At 43.3% G+C, this 16,619-nt stretch overlaps 2 protein-coding genes across 9 annotated transcripts in view; both read left to right on the top strand.

Annotated features, from left to right (window-relative positions):
- Positions 1-7,460, top strand: part of ZBTB41 (zinc finger and BTB domain containing 41) — a 30,521-nt gene extending 23,061 nt beyond the window's left edge. For all 8 annotated transcript variants that reach the window (XM_025194673.1, XM_006038180.3, XM_025194670.1 and 5 more), the window contains one exon: positions 1,603-7,460. In XM_025194673.1, coding sequence (XP_025050458.1) covers positions 1,603-2,255 — 653 coding nt within the window. In that variant the 3' untranslated portion in view covers positions 2,256-7,460. The remainder of the gene's footprint in view (positions 1-1,602) is intronic.
- A 9,040-nt stretch (positions 7,461-16,500) lies between these two features.
- Positions 16,501-16,619, top strand: part of ASPM (abnormal spindle microtubule assembly) — a 62,795-nt gene continuing 62,676 nt past the window's right edge. Inside the window, exon 1 of the mRNA XM_006038182.3 lies at positions 16,501-16,590. Coding sequence (XP_006038244.1) covers positions 16,501-16,590 — 90 coding nt within the window. The remainder of the gene's footprint in view (positions 16,591-16,619) is intronic.

The following is a 16,619-nucleotide window of genomic DNA, read 5'->3' as shown; positions in this document are numbered from 1 at the left end:
CAGGCTGCCCATGCTGCCTGCCACCCCACCTTCCCTCTGGGGTAGAGCCGTGGTGGGAGGAGGGAAGGGGGCTGCAAGGCCTCTGCCCTCTCCCACCAGCACCCCATTTCACTACTCATGTAGTGTCTCTGCCCCACTCAGCCCTCCTGTGCTGAGTCCTGCCTGCTGGGCTGCAGAGGCAGCTTATTCCTGTGTTGATCAGATTAGACTGCAGTCCCATGCCTACTGTGGGGGCACATGCCCTCCTGACATGTCATCCATGCCTCCTCTGCTCCTCCCACCCCATACACATGACTGTTGGGAGCTGCAGGAGCTGCTCTCTATGCTGTCTGGTTGCCACATGCACGTGTACATGCACACATGCACACGCACACATGCATATGGCACCTCTTGCCTGATTGCCCTCCTCCTACTCTTCCCCTTAGCCCCAAACAGCCCCTTGCAGGCTAGAACTCTGCCATCCTGCAAGAGGAAACCTGCAGTTTCCCATTTTTTTCTCCTTTAAAGGAGAAAATCTATGGTCTATAATGTTTTTCTGTGACTGTCCACAACCCTTTCATATATTCTTGACCCACTTTTGGGTAGCGACCCAAGGGTTCAGAAACGCTGCTCCTACTTAATTTTAGTTGCTACCCCAGCCAGATTTGGAACCCAAGGGAAAGGCTAGTGTCTTTATACACTTCGCCCTACCTTTTCTGCCTTGTTCATAAGAAAGTAATTGTCCATTAGCTAGCACTAAAATTAGGAATTGAATTAACGTAATACTAACATAATAGCTGGAATTGCCATATTGCCATATTTTCCTTTGCATATCACACAAACCATTTCCCCAAAAGTAAATGCTCCCCTTCTTATACTATAGTGTGTATATTAAGTGGGGGAAGCTGATTTTTCTACCTGGGATAGAAGCACCCTACCTGGATTCCTGTCCACAGTGTAGCAGCAGTTCTGTTACTATTCAGGCAGCTGAGGGAATCAATTGACTGAATGGTTCATTTTTCTTCACTCTGGAAGTGTTAACAATTGTATCTCCTTTTTAATACCCTTGATGTTCTACTAATTATGCTAACCTTCAGGACCATTTTGCTGTCTGGTAGTTACTCCAGGTCTCTGACTCTTTTCAGGATCATAAATTCACCCATAAACACTAGTCTTTAGCAACAGCTAGGGTTTGAGTTGAACAGGAAAGGGAAGGTGCATCAGCCAGAGATTAGGGTCTGTCATGACTCTTTACAGCCATAACTCTGGATTCCCCCCCTACCTTTATTCTGCCTTTTAAAAAGGTGTATTTATATCCTGGGGCATCTTGTATGCAAGAAAACATGGCATTTCTTTTTATTTGGTTCCCTTAATTTTTGCCTTTACAGAAATCCTAAGAAGCAGATTTGAGAAAAATGCTACACTTCTAAATAATGTTTCTGTTTTTATTAAGTGAATTGTATTTCCCAAGTGAACATTAAACATTAACTTTGCACTGAGTGGAGCTACTTGATCTATGTGTTTATATCAATTAATGAGAAAAAATGATGTCTATATTTTGGTACATGGTATATAGCTTCTGAAGTGCTAATGCTGAGTCTCTTTCTCTCTCCTCCTTTACAGGTGAGAAACCATACAAATGTCAGATTTGCAATCAATCCTTTAGAATTAAGAAGACATTAACAAAGCACATGGTTATTCATTCAGATGCTCGACCTTTTAATTGCCAACACTGCAATGCAACATTTAAACGAAAAGACAAATTGAAATACCATATTGATCATGTACATGGAACAAAGGCTGCAGAAGAAACACTGACTACTACTTCTGAAGAAAAGCTTGTTTCTTTGCCAGTACAGTACCCATCTGATGAAAAGGTTTATGAAACTGAGGCTAAACAGTACATTGAACAGCCCAAAGTATACCAAACAGAAGCCAAAACTATGCTACAGAATGTATCTGCAGAAGTATGTGTGCCAGTCACGCTGGTTCCAGTTCCAATGTCTGAACCTCAAGCTGACTTAGCACAGCATACTGCTACTCTCGCATCCCAGTCACATGGAATTCTTCCTCCACAGACTCAGCAGTCAGATTATCAACGAGCAACAGATTTGGCATTTCTTGAGAAATACACTCTTACTCCCCAGCCTGCAAACATAGTTCATCCTGTCAGACCTGAGCAGATGTTGGATCCTAGAGATCAATCATACCTTGGAACTTTATTGGGGCTTGATACAGCTCCAACTGTACAGAATATTTCAAATGAACATTCATGATCAGACCATAACATTCCACCTACTTACTAAGCAGTTAGCAACTGGAAATTTTGTATTTTATTTGGTCTCCTGAGTCTTCTAAATAGTTTTGTTAAATGCAAAGAAAAACAGATTTTTTTTGCATAATATTAGACATTTAGACATGCTTTGCATTTGAAAATGCATTTCTTGTGGTTTAATTTTTTTTTTTAAATCATGGAGATAATCTTTTTTTTTTAAATGGGCTATCAAATATCTTTTAAAGATATTAAGTACAAAAAAGTTTAACTGCAGATCTGTTCAATAATAATAACCAATCACCTATCAGCATCTTTCTTTCCAGATAAACCTTTTTGTATATGTTGGAAAGCTTAGCGGTTAAGGATAATTTTCCTAATTGGAGAACAGCATGAAGCCAAAACGTTTTAATAACCCCACAGCATAAACTAAAATTTAACTTCAACTGAAAGAAACCTTGGCTTCATTTAGTTGCTGTAATTATTTGTATCTGAATACTGAATTTAGAAATATGGGACTTTAAGCATGTTGTTTTTGTTTATTCTTTAAACAGGTCAATCATTCAGAATATTAAGCACAGTTTCTTTCTTGCTGCTTTAATCTTGACTCATTCTGTTAAAATGGTATTATTAAATTTCAGGATATGGGATTTATAAGATTGAGGGACATGGTGCACAAGATTATTGAGGCCAGAATCAAAGAGCTGAAGGTCTAATTGACATGCTTATTTCCACATTGCTACAATGTAAAGTATTTAAAAGGATTTTTAGAGTATATTTTAATATAATTAATGAAATTACTAATTATAAATCTTCAATTAACTCATAAGAAAGTAGTTTTGGTTTTGTATTTTCTATATTTATATATATTCCATAGGTGTTAATTAAAAGAATTAGGAAGAATTAGTTTAAAACATTCAGTGGATTCAATAATTTTCACTTTCTTCACTAGTTCCTTTTTTCTATTGTAAAATCATATCAAGATTTTAAAAAACTAGATTAATTTAAATATGAAGCCCCTTGCACTGATTTTTTCTTAGGCCTCTGGCGTCTGTTTAGTTGTGTAACTGGGATGTGACAAATTCTAACCCCCAAATTGCCAGATATGAATGGCAGGATGTATGATTCTTTTTGAATTTGGGATAAAATTTGTAAGATTGGTAAAATTTGTAAGATCCCAATTTCATGACTTTTGGCATGTGGGGTGCTTTGCATTGGGGATCCAATTTGCATGTCTAGCTTTTCAAAGGGTGCAGGAAGTGTGGCATGAGGGAACAGGTTTCATGTGCACTGGCACATTTAAAGTCCTGTAGTGTAGCCCATGTGCCATGGGTTTACAGGTGCTGGTACAGAGGGAGCTGATTGGCTCCTCATACCTCAGTATTTGAAAACCTCTGCTGGACAGCATATAGACTTGCACACAAGGGCTTGAAACGTGCTAGTGCAGGGGAGTCCTCTGGCTTCCCCCCCCCTCCATGTCAGCACCTGTTAAAAGCCCTGCTGTGTAGACTGCAAGCAGGGATGCACACTGAGGCTGGAAACGTGCTGGTAAATTGGGAGTCTATTGACTCTCTGTGCTCTGACATCCTTAAATACCCTGTTGTGCAGCTTTGTATATGGGGTTGCATAGCAAGGCCTAACATGCCACCCATTGAAATTAAAACATTGCACAAACCAGCCACAAAGATGTCCCACATTAAATGGGGAACATTTTTGTGGATGGTTTGCCATCTCATAATACACTAATGGGCTGAATGTGTGGCTTGATACAATTTATCATGGGATTGATGCAGTTGCACAATACATATTATGTCTGCCAGGGGCCTGAGACTTATTTCCAAAACAATCCTTTCTAGATTTGGCCAAGCATATGCCAAAGGAAATAGGTAAAAAAAATATATATACTTGCTTAAGTATACTTCACTAGGGATTGTATTTTATGTTAAACCCTTTCTGCTTCCAAAAATGGTTATTTTCTCTTAACATTTTTATAATTTATATTCCAATTTTTAAAACGTGGGACTGGAAGGTCACTTATGATGAGTTGCTGTTAAATTTCTCTTAAGTGGTCTGAGCACATAATGGTCCATGAAAAATGTTTTTTTCAGCACCCTAATACAGACTCGCAGCTGCACTAATTGGTAAACTGCTTACCACTAATGAGATCTTGAATTCCCTTAATTCTTATATCCTTGCAGATTGCTAAACTATTGAATACTAAGGGCAAAACTAGCTATTTGAAGCTAGTTACCCAATTTGATTCTTATCTAAATATACCAAAGATTTCTGTTAGCTGTTGAATAGTGGTAGAGTACATACGACTTAAAATGTATCAACAATTTAAATAAGGACTTGTCCAAAGAAGCACAATAGAAGTCCTGGACTTATTGATCTTTAAAACTGAGCTCATAAAAAAGGACTAAATGTGTGTAACTGTTCTGTGTTTATATCTGTGAAGCAAGAATTGGAGAGAGATAGAAAGAAACTCTGGGATTGTTCAGAGTGATGTGCTGTAAATATATTTGGTGAGAAGCTGAGTAATAATTAACCTACAGCAATAATCAGGGTATTGAATGCTGTCTTCTGAAAGAACACCATCTAATATTGTCCCTTGTGTACACCTCTACTCCCTACACTGAGAATAAAATGACCACTACTCAGTGACTTGAATGTAACACACAGTTTGAATTTTTCATATTGAGAGGCATTCATTTTCACCTTTGTGCACCTGTAACATTGTTTGTGGGATATGAACCAATATGACTTCCAAAATTTTTACTTGTATGATCAAGGACAAACTGCCATGAGTGATGTTAGCACAGTTCTGAGACTAAGACTTTCTAACTTATTTTTTCAGACCTTTTGTTCCTCATTAACAGTGAAAATATTACAGAGTGGCTTAAAGAACTTAGCAGCTAAGTATTCCTTCTTTTAAAACAAATCCAATTAGTGTGGAAGACACTTAAGTTGTTTAAATGTCAAAATAGGTTGAATTTGGGGCATACATTACTTGATAATATCCTTTTTATATCTGTCATAATTGTGCCTTTTTTATACATTCTGCTTACTGAGTGAGGCTCTAGATTGTTCTAGAAAATGTCATGGCCAATATTTTTAAGTGCCTAGTTCTTGGGTATCCTAAAGTGTCCTGTTTTATTCAGAAAGTGATGAGCAACCACACTCTGAGGTTTGATATACAAAATCATTAGGCACTCTTAAAATATGTGGCCAAATAGTTCTTCAGTGTGTTTTAATCACATTTAATGAAACTAGTTTGCATCTTTACCTGCTGGTCAGGCTGGATCATTCCCAGTGAAAGAAGAAAAATGTCCATCTAAGAAAACTTAGTGTTAGATGTTAACATGTTTTTTTTTAGTTGTTTTTTCTTCCCTTTTGTTCTTTTTCTTTAATCATGAGCTTTGATTCATATGGTTTTGGATACAGTGAATTCACCTGTAAACCAAGAAAATCTCCGTAAGTATAAATAGTTCCTCACCTCCTGATGACTTCTTGTGATGATAATAGGGCTTGGATTATGAAAGAGAGATCCATCTGAACCATTACAACTTCAGAGATCAAAACTCCTTAGCTATATAAATTCTATCCGTAGACACTTGTACATGTACCTAAATAGAGCATGGTCTATGAACCTGAAGAGAGATTTCAAATTTGGTAAGATTGACTCAGCTGACAATTTACTGTTGAAGATGGAAGAAGGTCTATTAAAACATTTCTCAAAGCATTCTCTTCTAAGCAATGCCAAATGTTCAGAAATTTGATATTTCACACACAAAAACCCCCAACTTTATGATTCAACATAGGATACATTATCAATTCCTGAAAGACTTTGGTAATATTTTCTTAAAATCTCAGGCTCCTATATGGTTCTGTAGAATTTACTTCATTCATTCTTCCTTAAATACTGACTATATTAAAACAAACCAACCCTCTTATTAAGATGATGCCTTTTATTGGAATGTTGCTAGTATTTCAAGATGATGATATCTTTAAATGGATGTTATATTCAGCTTTATTTATTTTAGAAATCCTTTCTTGAGCACTGGCACTTTCCATCATATTCCCATGCACTCCTTATTCCTAGTGTCAGCTGTAATAGTGGTGTTGCTAAATATTGGATCACTTATATCCAAAAATAAATATTACTTGTAATTTAGGTCATAATTTGGAACTGTATTTTTAAAATAGTGTTGCAAATACATATGAGTAACAAAGGATATACATTTAACTTGTATGCTGTCGTGAAAAATTGGAGTAATTGTCCAGGTGACATGGATCCAAAATGCAGTGCGTTGGACAAAGGCAGTAACCTCTTCAGAAGGTACTGGAGCAGGTATGGAGCCAAATAACTACTGGTTAGAATTTCATGTAGAATGATGGTGAATCCTGAGAATATTGTTGCAGTTCAGAGGGGTTGATTTTTTTTCTCCCAAAAGAAACAAAGTCAGTTTAAAAGGCTAAACAATCCTAAACAAGTTTCTTGATCATCACTGTATAATAACTTCAGGATTGCATGTTCTAGATTTGCAATGCCTGAGGGTAAAAGGAATATACATGAGTATCCTTACAAATACTGTCATTTTTAACCTTAATTACAAGGTCAGGAGCATTTTGCTTGTGTTACCAGAGATCTCTTAAATAAGGAAAAATACTGCCAAAAACCACAACAGATACTTTGGTCAAGCCCGCAGCTGTATTTTTTCTGTACTTTACAGTGAATATTCTGGTATAAAACGATTAGATGCATTAATGGTGACAGTATTTTCAAATTGTTTGGTATTCCCTCAAATAATTTTGCTTATTCTCAAGTTTTAATAAAGGTAAAGGTAAAAAAACAAACTATTTTGTTACTGGTAAATGAAATCATGTTTTAGTGTGGTCTGTATAGGCTGATGTTTTTAGATGGCAGTCTTAAGTACAGTTGTCTTTTTTTAAACGAAATTCTCTTTGTTGTAAAGAACGGGAAATGTAAATGTAGAAATATTCAGTCCTCTGTAATATTGTTTAGTAAAAAAAACTGTAAAGTTCTTCTGTCCAAATGTTGCTTGCTTTAAAAAGGTTTCTTGTAGGGGTGATTTCTGCTCTAGATTGAATTGATGTAAGAGCATGGAAGTGCAGTATTCTGCATGTCTCTCAGTTTCAAAGATCATGAAAGATGACAAGAAAAATTTTGGCAGTTTTTGTCAGACTTGTGGATGATTCATGGTTTTGCATTTTATTTTTAAACATTTTGTAAATTAAATTTATTTAGAAAAACACCTGGTTTGATCTGATCTTTAAGGGTGGGAAGTCTTTTAAGTATTTTGAGGCTCACTTAAAGCTCCCCCTCTCCTTTTTTTCTCTTCTATCCAAATTTAATAGAACATTCTTCAGAACTAAAGAGAAAAAGTTGCATATACTTAGTCAGCCATGCCTGGCATGTTTTAAATAATAGGGTGGTGGAAGGGGGTTATTTCTAGTAGTGGTTATGTGAGAAGAACTGGTTTAGCAAGGTGTGGGGTTGTAATGGCTCTTAAGATTTCATAGTATGTCCACTGTAGGCTTTTGGACAGTTGCTTATCTAATATTGTGAACACAGCTTATTTTTTACCCAAGGCAAGGGGTTTTTGGTGTTTATCTTCTTTTGGACCAACCATATTGTTAGGAGAGATGTTAGACACATTTTTCAGCCATAAAGGCCAGGTACAGAAGTTACATGTATTGCATGGTAGGCATACAGAAAACACTACACCTGTAACCAAACAGACAGACAGGGCACATAGTGCTGTAAAAATGGTGGATAGCTAAGATATCCCTGAATGGGTGTGGTATTAGACTTAAGTGGTTTAGGTTAGAGCACCATAACAAACATCTATACTAGATCCCACGGTGGCTCATGTAAGGTTGCATTCCACCGGCAATCCATGGGGCTTTGCAGACCCCCACTCAACCCCTCTTGCAAGGCAGTGCACTAGCCTCAGCTAGAGCTCAACTCCTTTGCCTGAGTGCTGGGCCAACCCCCGGGCTGTCACTAACAAAAGTCAGCAATGCCTGTCTCAAGGCCCTTGTCCTTTCTCACCATCTGGCCTTTCTGGCTCACCATGTAGATGAAGTCTTGGCAAGGATGGTTATTGCTCTCACCCAATGTCTTGGCTTGGTCCATTTGCCCCTTCAGACTTACTACTTCTCTCTCTGTTACCTCCAATTAGGATAGATCCATGCACACAAAGAAAACTGCTTATTGCTAAATTTCTCTTACAGCATGTTGTCATAGGTGTGGGTGAGCAAGTGCTAAATGTGCTTCAGCTCCAATTTCCGGCTGAAAGAAACCAGGGATGTCTCTGCTCATTCATTTGCACTGATTTCTGGCAGTGGGCAAGTTCCCTGATGTGATCAGAGGAATTTCTAGTCTGCTGGACAACTCCCCTGCCTAAGTTGTTACAGTTGCTGTTTGAGTGTGTAAGATTTTTCTACTGCATGTGTAGTAGCTTAATTGAGATGATTCTAGCAAAAGTGAACTTTTCCTCTTTACTGACAAAAGTGATCTATTTTTGCTCTGGAGCATGCATAGTGGCTAGTATCCACTTTTTGAGTGCTGAGTGCAATAGTGTAGTAGCGTGCACATAGGCATTTGGACAGGGCATGGTCTGACGACGGAGTGTTTGATACAAAGTTAGATTATGGGAATTGTTGCAGACTGCATGAGGTAAGTAAGAATTTGATTAGACCACGGGCAGGCAATTATTTTGGGTGGTGGGCCGCTTACTGAATTTTGTCAAGCCATTGAGGGCCGTATGACAGGCAGCGAAGGGCAGATGAATATTAATTTTCTACATTTTTAGGGGCCCCGTGGGCCAGATAGAATGGCTTGGAGGGCCGCATCCAGCCACATTTTGCCCACCCCTGGATTAGACAACGTGTGTTCTGAGCATGTGCTTGATACATTCATAGTCCATGAAGAAGTAGAGAGTATTTCTCTGTTCCCATGTTTTAAGGCCAATTTCTAATCATTCTGGTCACTTGAGTAATGGTTTGGAACCATGTGCACTTGACATAAAGCTGATTCAGACAGCCTGTTGCAGAGTTTGTGGTATGCTGCAGGGAGTACCATAGGTACATACATAAGGCAGCTAATTTTTTTCTGTCAAGCTCCACATTGTTTTATTAGCAGGGATCTGGGTTTTCTGTTTGCCACAGAAAAATGTTGAAAAATGTGGATTTTTCTCTTTTAAGGAGAAAGCCATGGATTCTTTCCTTTTTAAGGAGAAAAACATGGGGAAACAGTGTGTTTCCCTTTGCAGGCTGGCAGAGTTGCAGTCTGCAAGGGGCTGCTTGGGGCTGGGGGGGAGCAGGAGGTGGGCAATCAGGCAGGGGGTGCAATGTGCATGTGTGTGTGCGCAGAGGCACATGACAGCCAAGCAGCATGGAGAGCAGCTCTTGCAGCTCCCTCCAGGTAAGTCTGGGGTAGGGGGAGGATTGAGACCGTCCACTGAGGGTGGGAGGGAGTTGGGCAGGGCTGGGGATGCTGCCCAGCTGGGGCAATGTGTGGGGCCTGGGGCTGGGAATGCATGGCCACAGGGCCCAGGTGGGGAGCAGGACAGAGCCATGGGCAACTACCAGTGAGAGGCTATAAGGAGAGATCTAGCTCCCACTGAATATTTGCCATGGTTGGAATGAGCAATAATAGAGATTCCTTTGGAAATCCATGTTGCCTCTTACTGCCTTCATTGAACCTGCATTTTCATTATAGGCTGACATCTATGTGTTGGTGTCCTGGGGCATGCCTACACGTTTATTAATGTGCTTTGGGTAAAGCACATTAAATCTAGTGCAGTGAGTGAATGGTGCGTACCATCTCCTTTGTTATAAAGAAAAAGTAAAGGAACAGAATAAAAATCCATTTGGTCAATCATTTTGTCATTTTCACAACAACCTCTGTGGAGGAAAAGGAGGGAAGGAGTGAGTGAGTAACAAAGGCAGGGAGTGCAGACGACATGCTCCTCACTCTGCCATTCCAGTGAGCACACCTAGAGCTGTGCTGTGGGGAGATGGTGGTGGGCTCCTGGTGTGGGGGCAAGAACCCCCCACCTTGTGGTCCAGGAACCCCTACAGACTTCTTGACCCAGGGATATAAGGGGGCTTCTCTACTCTCCAATGTATTTTCCAGAGCCAGAGCAAGGAGGGGGATGTTCACACAGTGAGGACCAACTGGTACTCTGCACCTCATAATGCATGGTTGGGCAAGCCCCTTTCCTACCCTGCACCCCACCCCCATGATTACTCCCAAAAAGGGGCCAGTCACCTGAGGCCCCCTGCAGGTAGCCCACCCACCACAACACTGGTACACTCACCCCCATGTTTCTCTATACCCAGGAGGTGGGGGCAACAGAATACACCCACACCCCACTATCACTACATGGCCCAAATGGGGGAACTCCCTGAAGACTCCTGCAGCTCCCTAAGCTGCTGCCTATCAGACTACACCAGGTTCCCATGCACAATGGGGACCAGTGAGCAATACCCCTTCCCACCAGAGACCCCCAAAAGCTCCCCCCCAGGGTCCCATGCACACTTGGGGGAAGTGGGTTAAACACCTGTGCTCCCCTTCACAGTTGTCTCTAGTGGGTTATGGAATAGAGAAAATCCCACACAATTTACTGATTCGTTTTGATGCACTGGTTGGGGGAGTAGTTAGCTGATTGCACGATTTCACAATGATTACACACTTAATTTATACAACACAATTTTATTTTAAAACTCTTTGCTACGTATATAACACTGCTTAGCTTTAAGAAACACCACAAACATTAAAAACACAATAATTACATATATCAGAAACAATGCTCCAAATGCACTTCCTTCCCAAACAATGCTATAAGAATTAGTGTTACAAAAACAACTATAATTACAACTAAAAGTTAAATTTGAATCAATACTGTTATTTTTCATAATATACTTATAATCCTAGAATTCCGAGAAGCCAAATACCAAAATATGGTTTCATTCCTCAGTAGTACGATTTAATGGGTTGGCCTCAGTAGTACGGTTCAATAAGCTGGCCTCAGCAATACGATTCAATGAGCTGGGCTCACCAGTGATAGGACTACGTCCCCTTCCTTCAGTCCCTTTCAGGTGCTCCGCGGCTTCAGCGTGAACTAAGAGATTCGTGTTCACGGAGAGGCTTGATTAGGCGATCAATCTAATCTGAACTTATACTTGCGATTCTTCCTTCGTTGTTCTGCAAGTGAAGTCAACTCCACATTGGGACAGTAAGTTACAGGTTTTTATTGAGTGAGCTGCCGTCATTGGGCTCCTCCTACTTAATTCATCATAACTCCCAAATTTGGGCTCGGATCTTACTCAACAGAAATTACCTTTGTTGAGCATTTTTTAAATTATTCTTGGGGAGACTTCCATATCACTGTAAATACTCTTTTCTTTTTACCAGTCTGGTTAAAAGGCCCCAGGCTTTGATTTCTCGGAATTTAGGACATTTACTTTCTTTATAAAAAACTTCTAAAGGTACAATTTAGATTAAGGTTTTAGGCGAAGTCAGGACATTTTGCACGTAGCTCCGAAACAATGAGCTAGATAAGGAGATAGATCCTATCTTCTTCCTGAAACTGGCTAATGGGCAATCTTTACAAACATTCAAACTATTTCATTCAATATGACAACAGTGAGGGAGGGCAACCCCCTCCGTGAGACCACTTACAGGTGAGGAAACACAGTAGACCAAGAGAAACCCTCACTGGAGAATCATGCGGAGAAGGGAGAGTAGATATAATCGCCCTGCACCTCACACAACCACAACCTGCATGCACACCCCACACCTCCTCACACACCCCAGCCAACCTCCCCTTGACACACTCACATTCCCCCACAAACCCCATACCCGTCCACACCCCACATACCCACACATATCCACATGCTGCCCCACCCCACATACACCCCCCACCTCCACAACCCCCCACACCCATCCAACCCCCCAAACCCTCACCTTCCCCCACACCCCACACAAACACATAACCACACACACACACACACACACAGAGCCCCCCACAAATCCTGTACCCACCCACCCATACCCCTGTCCACAGTATACAAAAGTAAGACTTCATTTTAAGCTATTATGCAATCACCTCCATGTACACCACACAAATGCATGTAAATCAGGACAAGAATATTTTTTGAAATCAAATTAATGTATGTTGTAGTAGACGTTTGATTTTTAGAATATAATTTGGTTTTATTCTGGTTCTAAGATGGCAACCCCCTTGCTGAAAGGAGTACTTCCAGAGGCAAGGGGAGGCACTTCTGGTGGCAAAAGTCAGGGGTTAGAGTCATGACTTTCAGTCTCAAGATGGTGACCAGGGGACGTGGCATGTGTCAAGGGGCGGGGCTACCCATGTGGCCCTTCATAGCTCACCAGAACTCCTTAAGTGGCCCTTGAGCCAAAATAATTGCCCATCCCTGCTGTAGAGCTAGATAGCTACACCTGGTGGTAATAATTAGGAGTTACCATGTAGAAAGCTCTTGTAAAATACACATGCAATCCAGGTGAATGAGGTGTTTTGACACACACTAACGTATTTTGCTTTACATTTAAAAGGCATCCAACCATCTTTAAGGTGATTTCTGCCACTTTAAAAGCACTCTGTATTCTAGCACATGTATTAATTGATTACTTCAGTCCATTTTAAATGAAGAAAATCCACGGTGGGGGGTGTACACACCAACCAACAGGAGACCATGTACCATGGAACACCCCTGGTTCTATAGGGTCCTGAATGAGTTCCAGAGTGAGTACAGGCTACAAAAGGAAAGCCAAGTGACCCTGTTCAACCACAGGAAGATACAGAAGGCAGACAGAGACAGGCTATCGACTGTGAAGCTGCTCCCTGAAGATGGCTGCCAGGCCGTTTGGGATCAGATCTTCCACAAGGACCTCCAAAAGGACCAGAGATTTGAACTGGCTAATAGCTCCAGTGAAGGCTTGCAGACGCTTTGAGGGGCAAGGGAGTAGCCCCAGCTGCCCCAGGGAAAGCTGCCGAGGTGCAACAGAGACCATCAAACACCTCCTATGGCTCTGCCCCATGGCAAGAGGGTGTGGAACAGGGTAAACCACCTTTGCAAAGAGGTAACAGGAGTCGGGTTGATGACAAGGGAGGTGGTGCTGTACAGACACCTGACTAAACATCAGGGGTCTCTGACAACCCACTTCAACCAATTTGTGTCCTGTATGAAGAGTGCCCTGGGGGAAATGCAGGAACCTCCTGGGGTACGGATGCATGGAACTCAAAGAAACAGACTGTGTTAACATGTTTCTGGGTGAGCTCCAGTTCTACTACTGGAAATCGGTGGGAGAGGATGGAGAAAATGCAGCCAACTCAACGTGGAAAAGAGATACTTGGCACAGGCTGTTCAAAGGCTTCCCGGGAGGGGGAGTGGACAGGGAGAATGAAGAGGACAGCAATGCAACCAGATCTGGAGACAGCAAGGAAGATAGCAGCAGAATCAGCAGCAGCAGAAGCAACAGTGACAATGACAAGGACAGGGAATGAACTGAGAATGTAAGCCCCAAATTGGGGCTAGGACTAAGGGACTGCGATTGGGTTAGGGAAAGGGTGGCAGGTGGGTAAGTGGAAGTGCAGGGGAGTGGGTGCATTAATTGTAGTGGGTGCATGGGTTCTTAATGTGGTTTAAGGTGTGTGATGGAATGTTTATACTAGATGCTGTATGTATATAACTATATTACTTATAGATATATTTTTCCAAAAAAAACCCCAACAACCCACTTACCTGGCAGGGCAAATTCTGTGACCACTAAGGTGGTTTTCCTAGTTACTGGGGGTATCCACTTTTCTGGCACAGGGTAGTACCCACGGAAGTAATGTATAGTTAACGTCCCACTTTCATTTCCAGTGATAAGATCTTGGCTTCACACCCACTTTATGGAAATTGACAACTCCTCCCTAGCTTGTTCCTGCGGCCATACGACTGAGGGCAAGCGAAACTTGGGGGCATCCAAACCCCATGCCTCTAGGCTTGGGGCTGCACACAGGATGCTCGCCGAATGATTTGGAACTATCTGAAGCCCCAGGTGGTGATGGAGGATGTTTGCTGGTATTAGGGCCACATATGATTCTGGAACAACTCATGGATTTGGAACTGATTTGGCTTGGAACACAACATTTTTTCCTTAAAAATAAAAGTCTGGCCTTTTGGCTCAGATCAAGTGTAGACCAGATTCGCTTCTTGGCCTTGTGTGGGCAAGATCAAGTGTGGGGGCAACTGAATCCCAAGGTCTCCAGGCTTGGCCTGCATGCAGGATGCCTGCCAATGGATTTGGGCGTTATCTGAAGTCCCAGAGTGAGAGCCTGGGGAAGGCGTGGCTGGTGATCTGTGAGACAGGTGGGGCAGGTGGAGCCTCACACCGGGAGTGACTCTGCACAGCTGGGCACAGCGGAGCCGCATGGGGATTCCTCACTGCTGCGAGCTGCCCCCCACCACTGCCCTGGAGATACTCCCCTGTACCTGCTGCTGCTTTGAGGAGTGCAGCCCCATGCCACTGCCCTCACTGCAGCCCTGCGCACAGGGGGCACGTTGCCGGGGAAGCAGGGGGCAAGAAACAGCAAGGAGCAGGTTTTCTGTGTGGCTCCTCCATTCCCTGCAGCGCCAGGTTGTGGGGGGAGAAGCAAAGCAGCAGGGAACAGCAGGCCCCCTGCTCACTGCTCTTCTCTGCCACCCTGCTTCCCCCTCTGTGACCCAGTGCTGCAGGGAGTGAAGGAGCAGCACAGAAAACCTCCTCCTCGCTGCTTCTTGTCCCTCACTGCCCTGGCGACATGCCCCGTGCACAGGGCTGCAGTAAGGGCAGTGGCAGGCGCAGGGGGTGCATTGCCAGGGCAGCAGGAGTGGGGCAGCTTGCAGCGGCAAGGAATCCCCATGTGGCCTTGCTGTCCCCAGCTGCGCTGGGTCACACCAGCTGGGCTCCAGAAGCACCAGGGCAGAGAAGCAGGACAGGAGCTCGAGCCTGCACTTGCCCCAGGGACAGTTCTGGGACAGCCCTCAATAGTGCACATGGCAGCAAGGAACCAGCCCTCCTTGTCCCCTGGACAAGCCACCTGTGGCCCCATCCTACCCAGGTCCCTCCTTACAGGGGCTTCAATCCCCTTTTCCCCCACTTACGTGCTGGAGCTGCTCTGTAGGCTGCCTGAGGCCAGCGCATGTCTCTGCATGTAGTACTCTGTCTTTTCACCTTCCTCCCAACAGCTCTTTACTCAGGCTGGGGTGTCAGTACAGACACCCAGCTGCCTGCTTAAACAAATGGTTATTGCAACCATTCTAACTGGTGAAGTGTTTCTACTGCACATGTACTACTCGGGCAGTAAGATCGCCCTGAGGTGCTTCCTGCACATACTCACCTTTTTTTGTGTATGCGTACTGCATGAGCATAATCACGATCATAACATTAATCATCTCGTTCTGAAACTGGTGGGGCAGCACCCCAGTACCCCCTATTGACCAGCTGTCACTGGCCTGGGATGGAGGATGCTTGCCAGCTGGAGTGCTGTACAGGGTATTTAGAATGATTGAGTTCCACCAGCTCAATCTATTTGGGTTTTTTGGAACAATTAAGTGCTGCTTAATCCCTAGGATTTGGAATTGATTTAGGGATTTGACCTAGAACATGAAATATATTAATAACCCACTCCCCAAAACCCAGAAATCAGTTAAGCCTCCCTGTGACTTGGCTTGTGCTGCATCAGTTAGTTGCTTCAAAAATTATTGTACATTTTGAGCCCTTTTACTATTATTCATGTACATTATACAAGGGTACAGACACAATATATACCCTACCGCCCGCTGCTCAGGGTACTTGACACCACGTGGGACGGGAGAGGTTATCCGAGGCCCTCTAGGCGGTGTACTGCAACGGGCATGGGCTGCGCGCACAAACACCCCCAACCAGGAGGAACCGCCACATGCTGGCGTCCACGAGACGTTTAAATAAAACGACGGCTTCTGATTGGCCCCACACTCCGTTGGGGGCGGGGCTTTGTGTGCGGGGAGAAGCGCTCACAGCAGCGGTTGATTGGCAGGTTGTTCCACTCCTCCGCCCCGTTCCGTTCAGTGCGTGGTGATTGGTGGACAGGGGCGGGGCGGAGCCGCGCGCCCGGATTGGTGGCGGCGCGGGGTTTGAATCGCAGCCGGCAGAGCTTACGCGGCGGGTCTATAGTGCGCACGGGGCCATGGCGGCTGGAGGCGCCGCCGCTTGGGAGTTGAGCCCGGCGCGGCGGCGGCGCTGGGGCGAGGCGGAGGACGAGGAAGAGCCTCCCGCCGTGCTGGCGCTCAGCCACTTCTCGCGCCC

This window comes from Alligator sinensis, unplaced genomic scaffold (genome assembly GCF_000455745.1).
Source record: "Alligator sinensis unplaced genomic scaffold, ASM45574v1 scaffold139_1, whole genome shotgun sequence".
Lineage (NCBI taxonomy): Eukaryota > Metazoa > Chordata > Crocodylia > Alligatoridae > Alligator > Alligator sinensis.
Note: the sequence above shows the minus strand (reverse complement) of the source record. Positions and strands in the feature narration are given on the sequence as shown.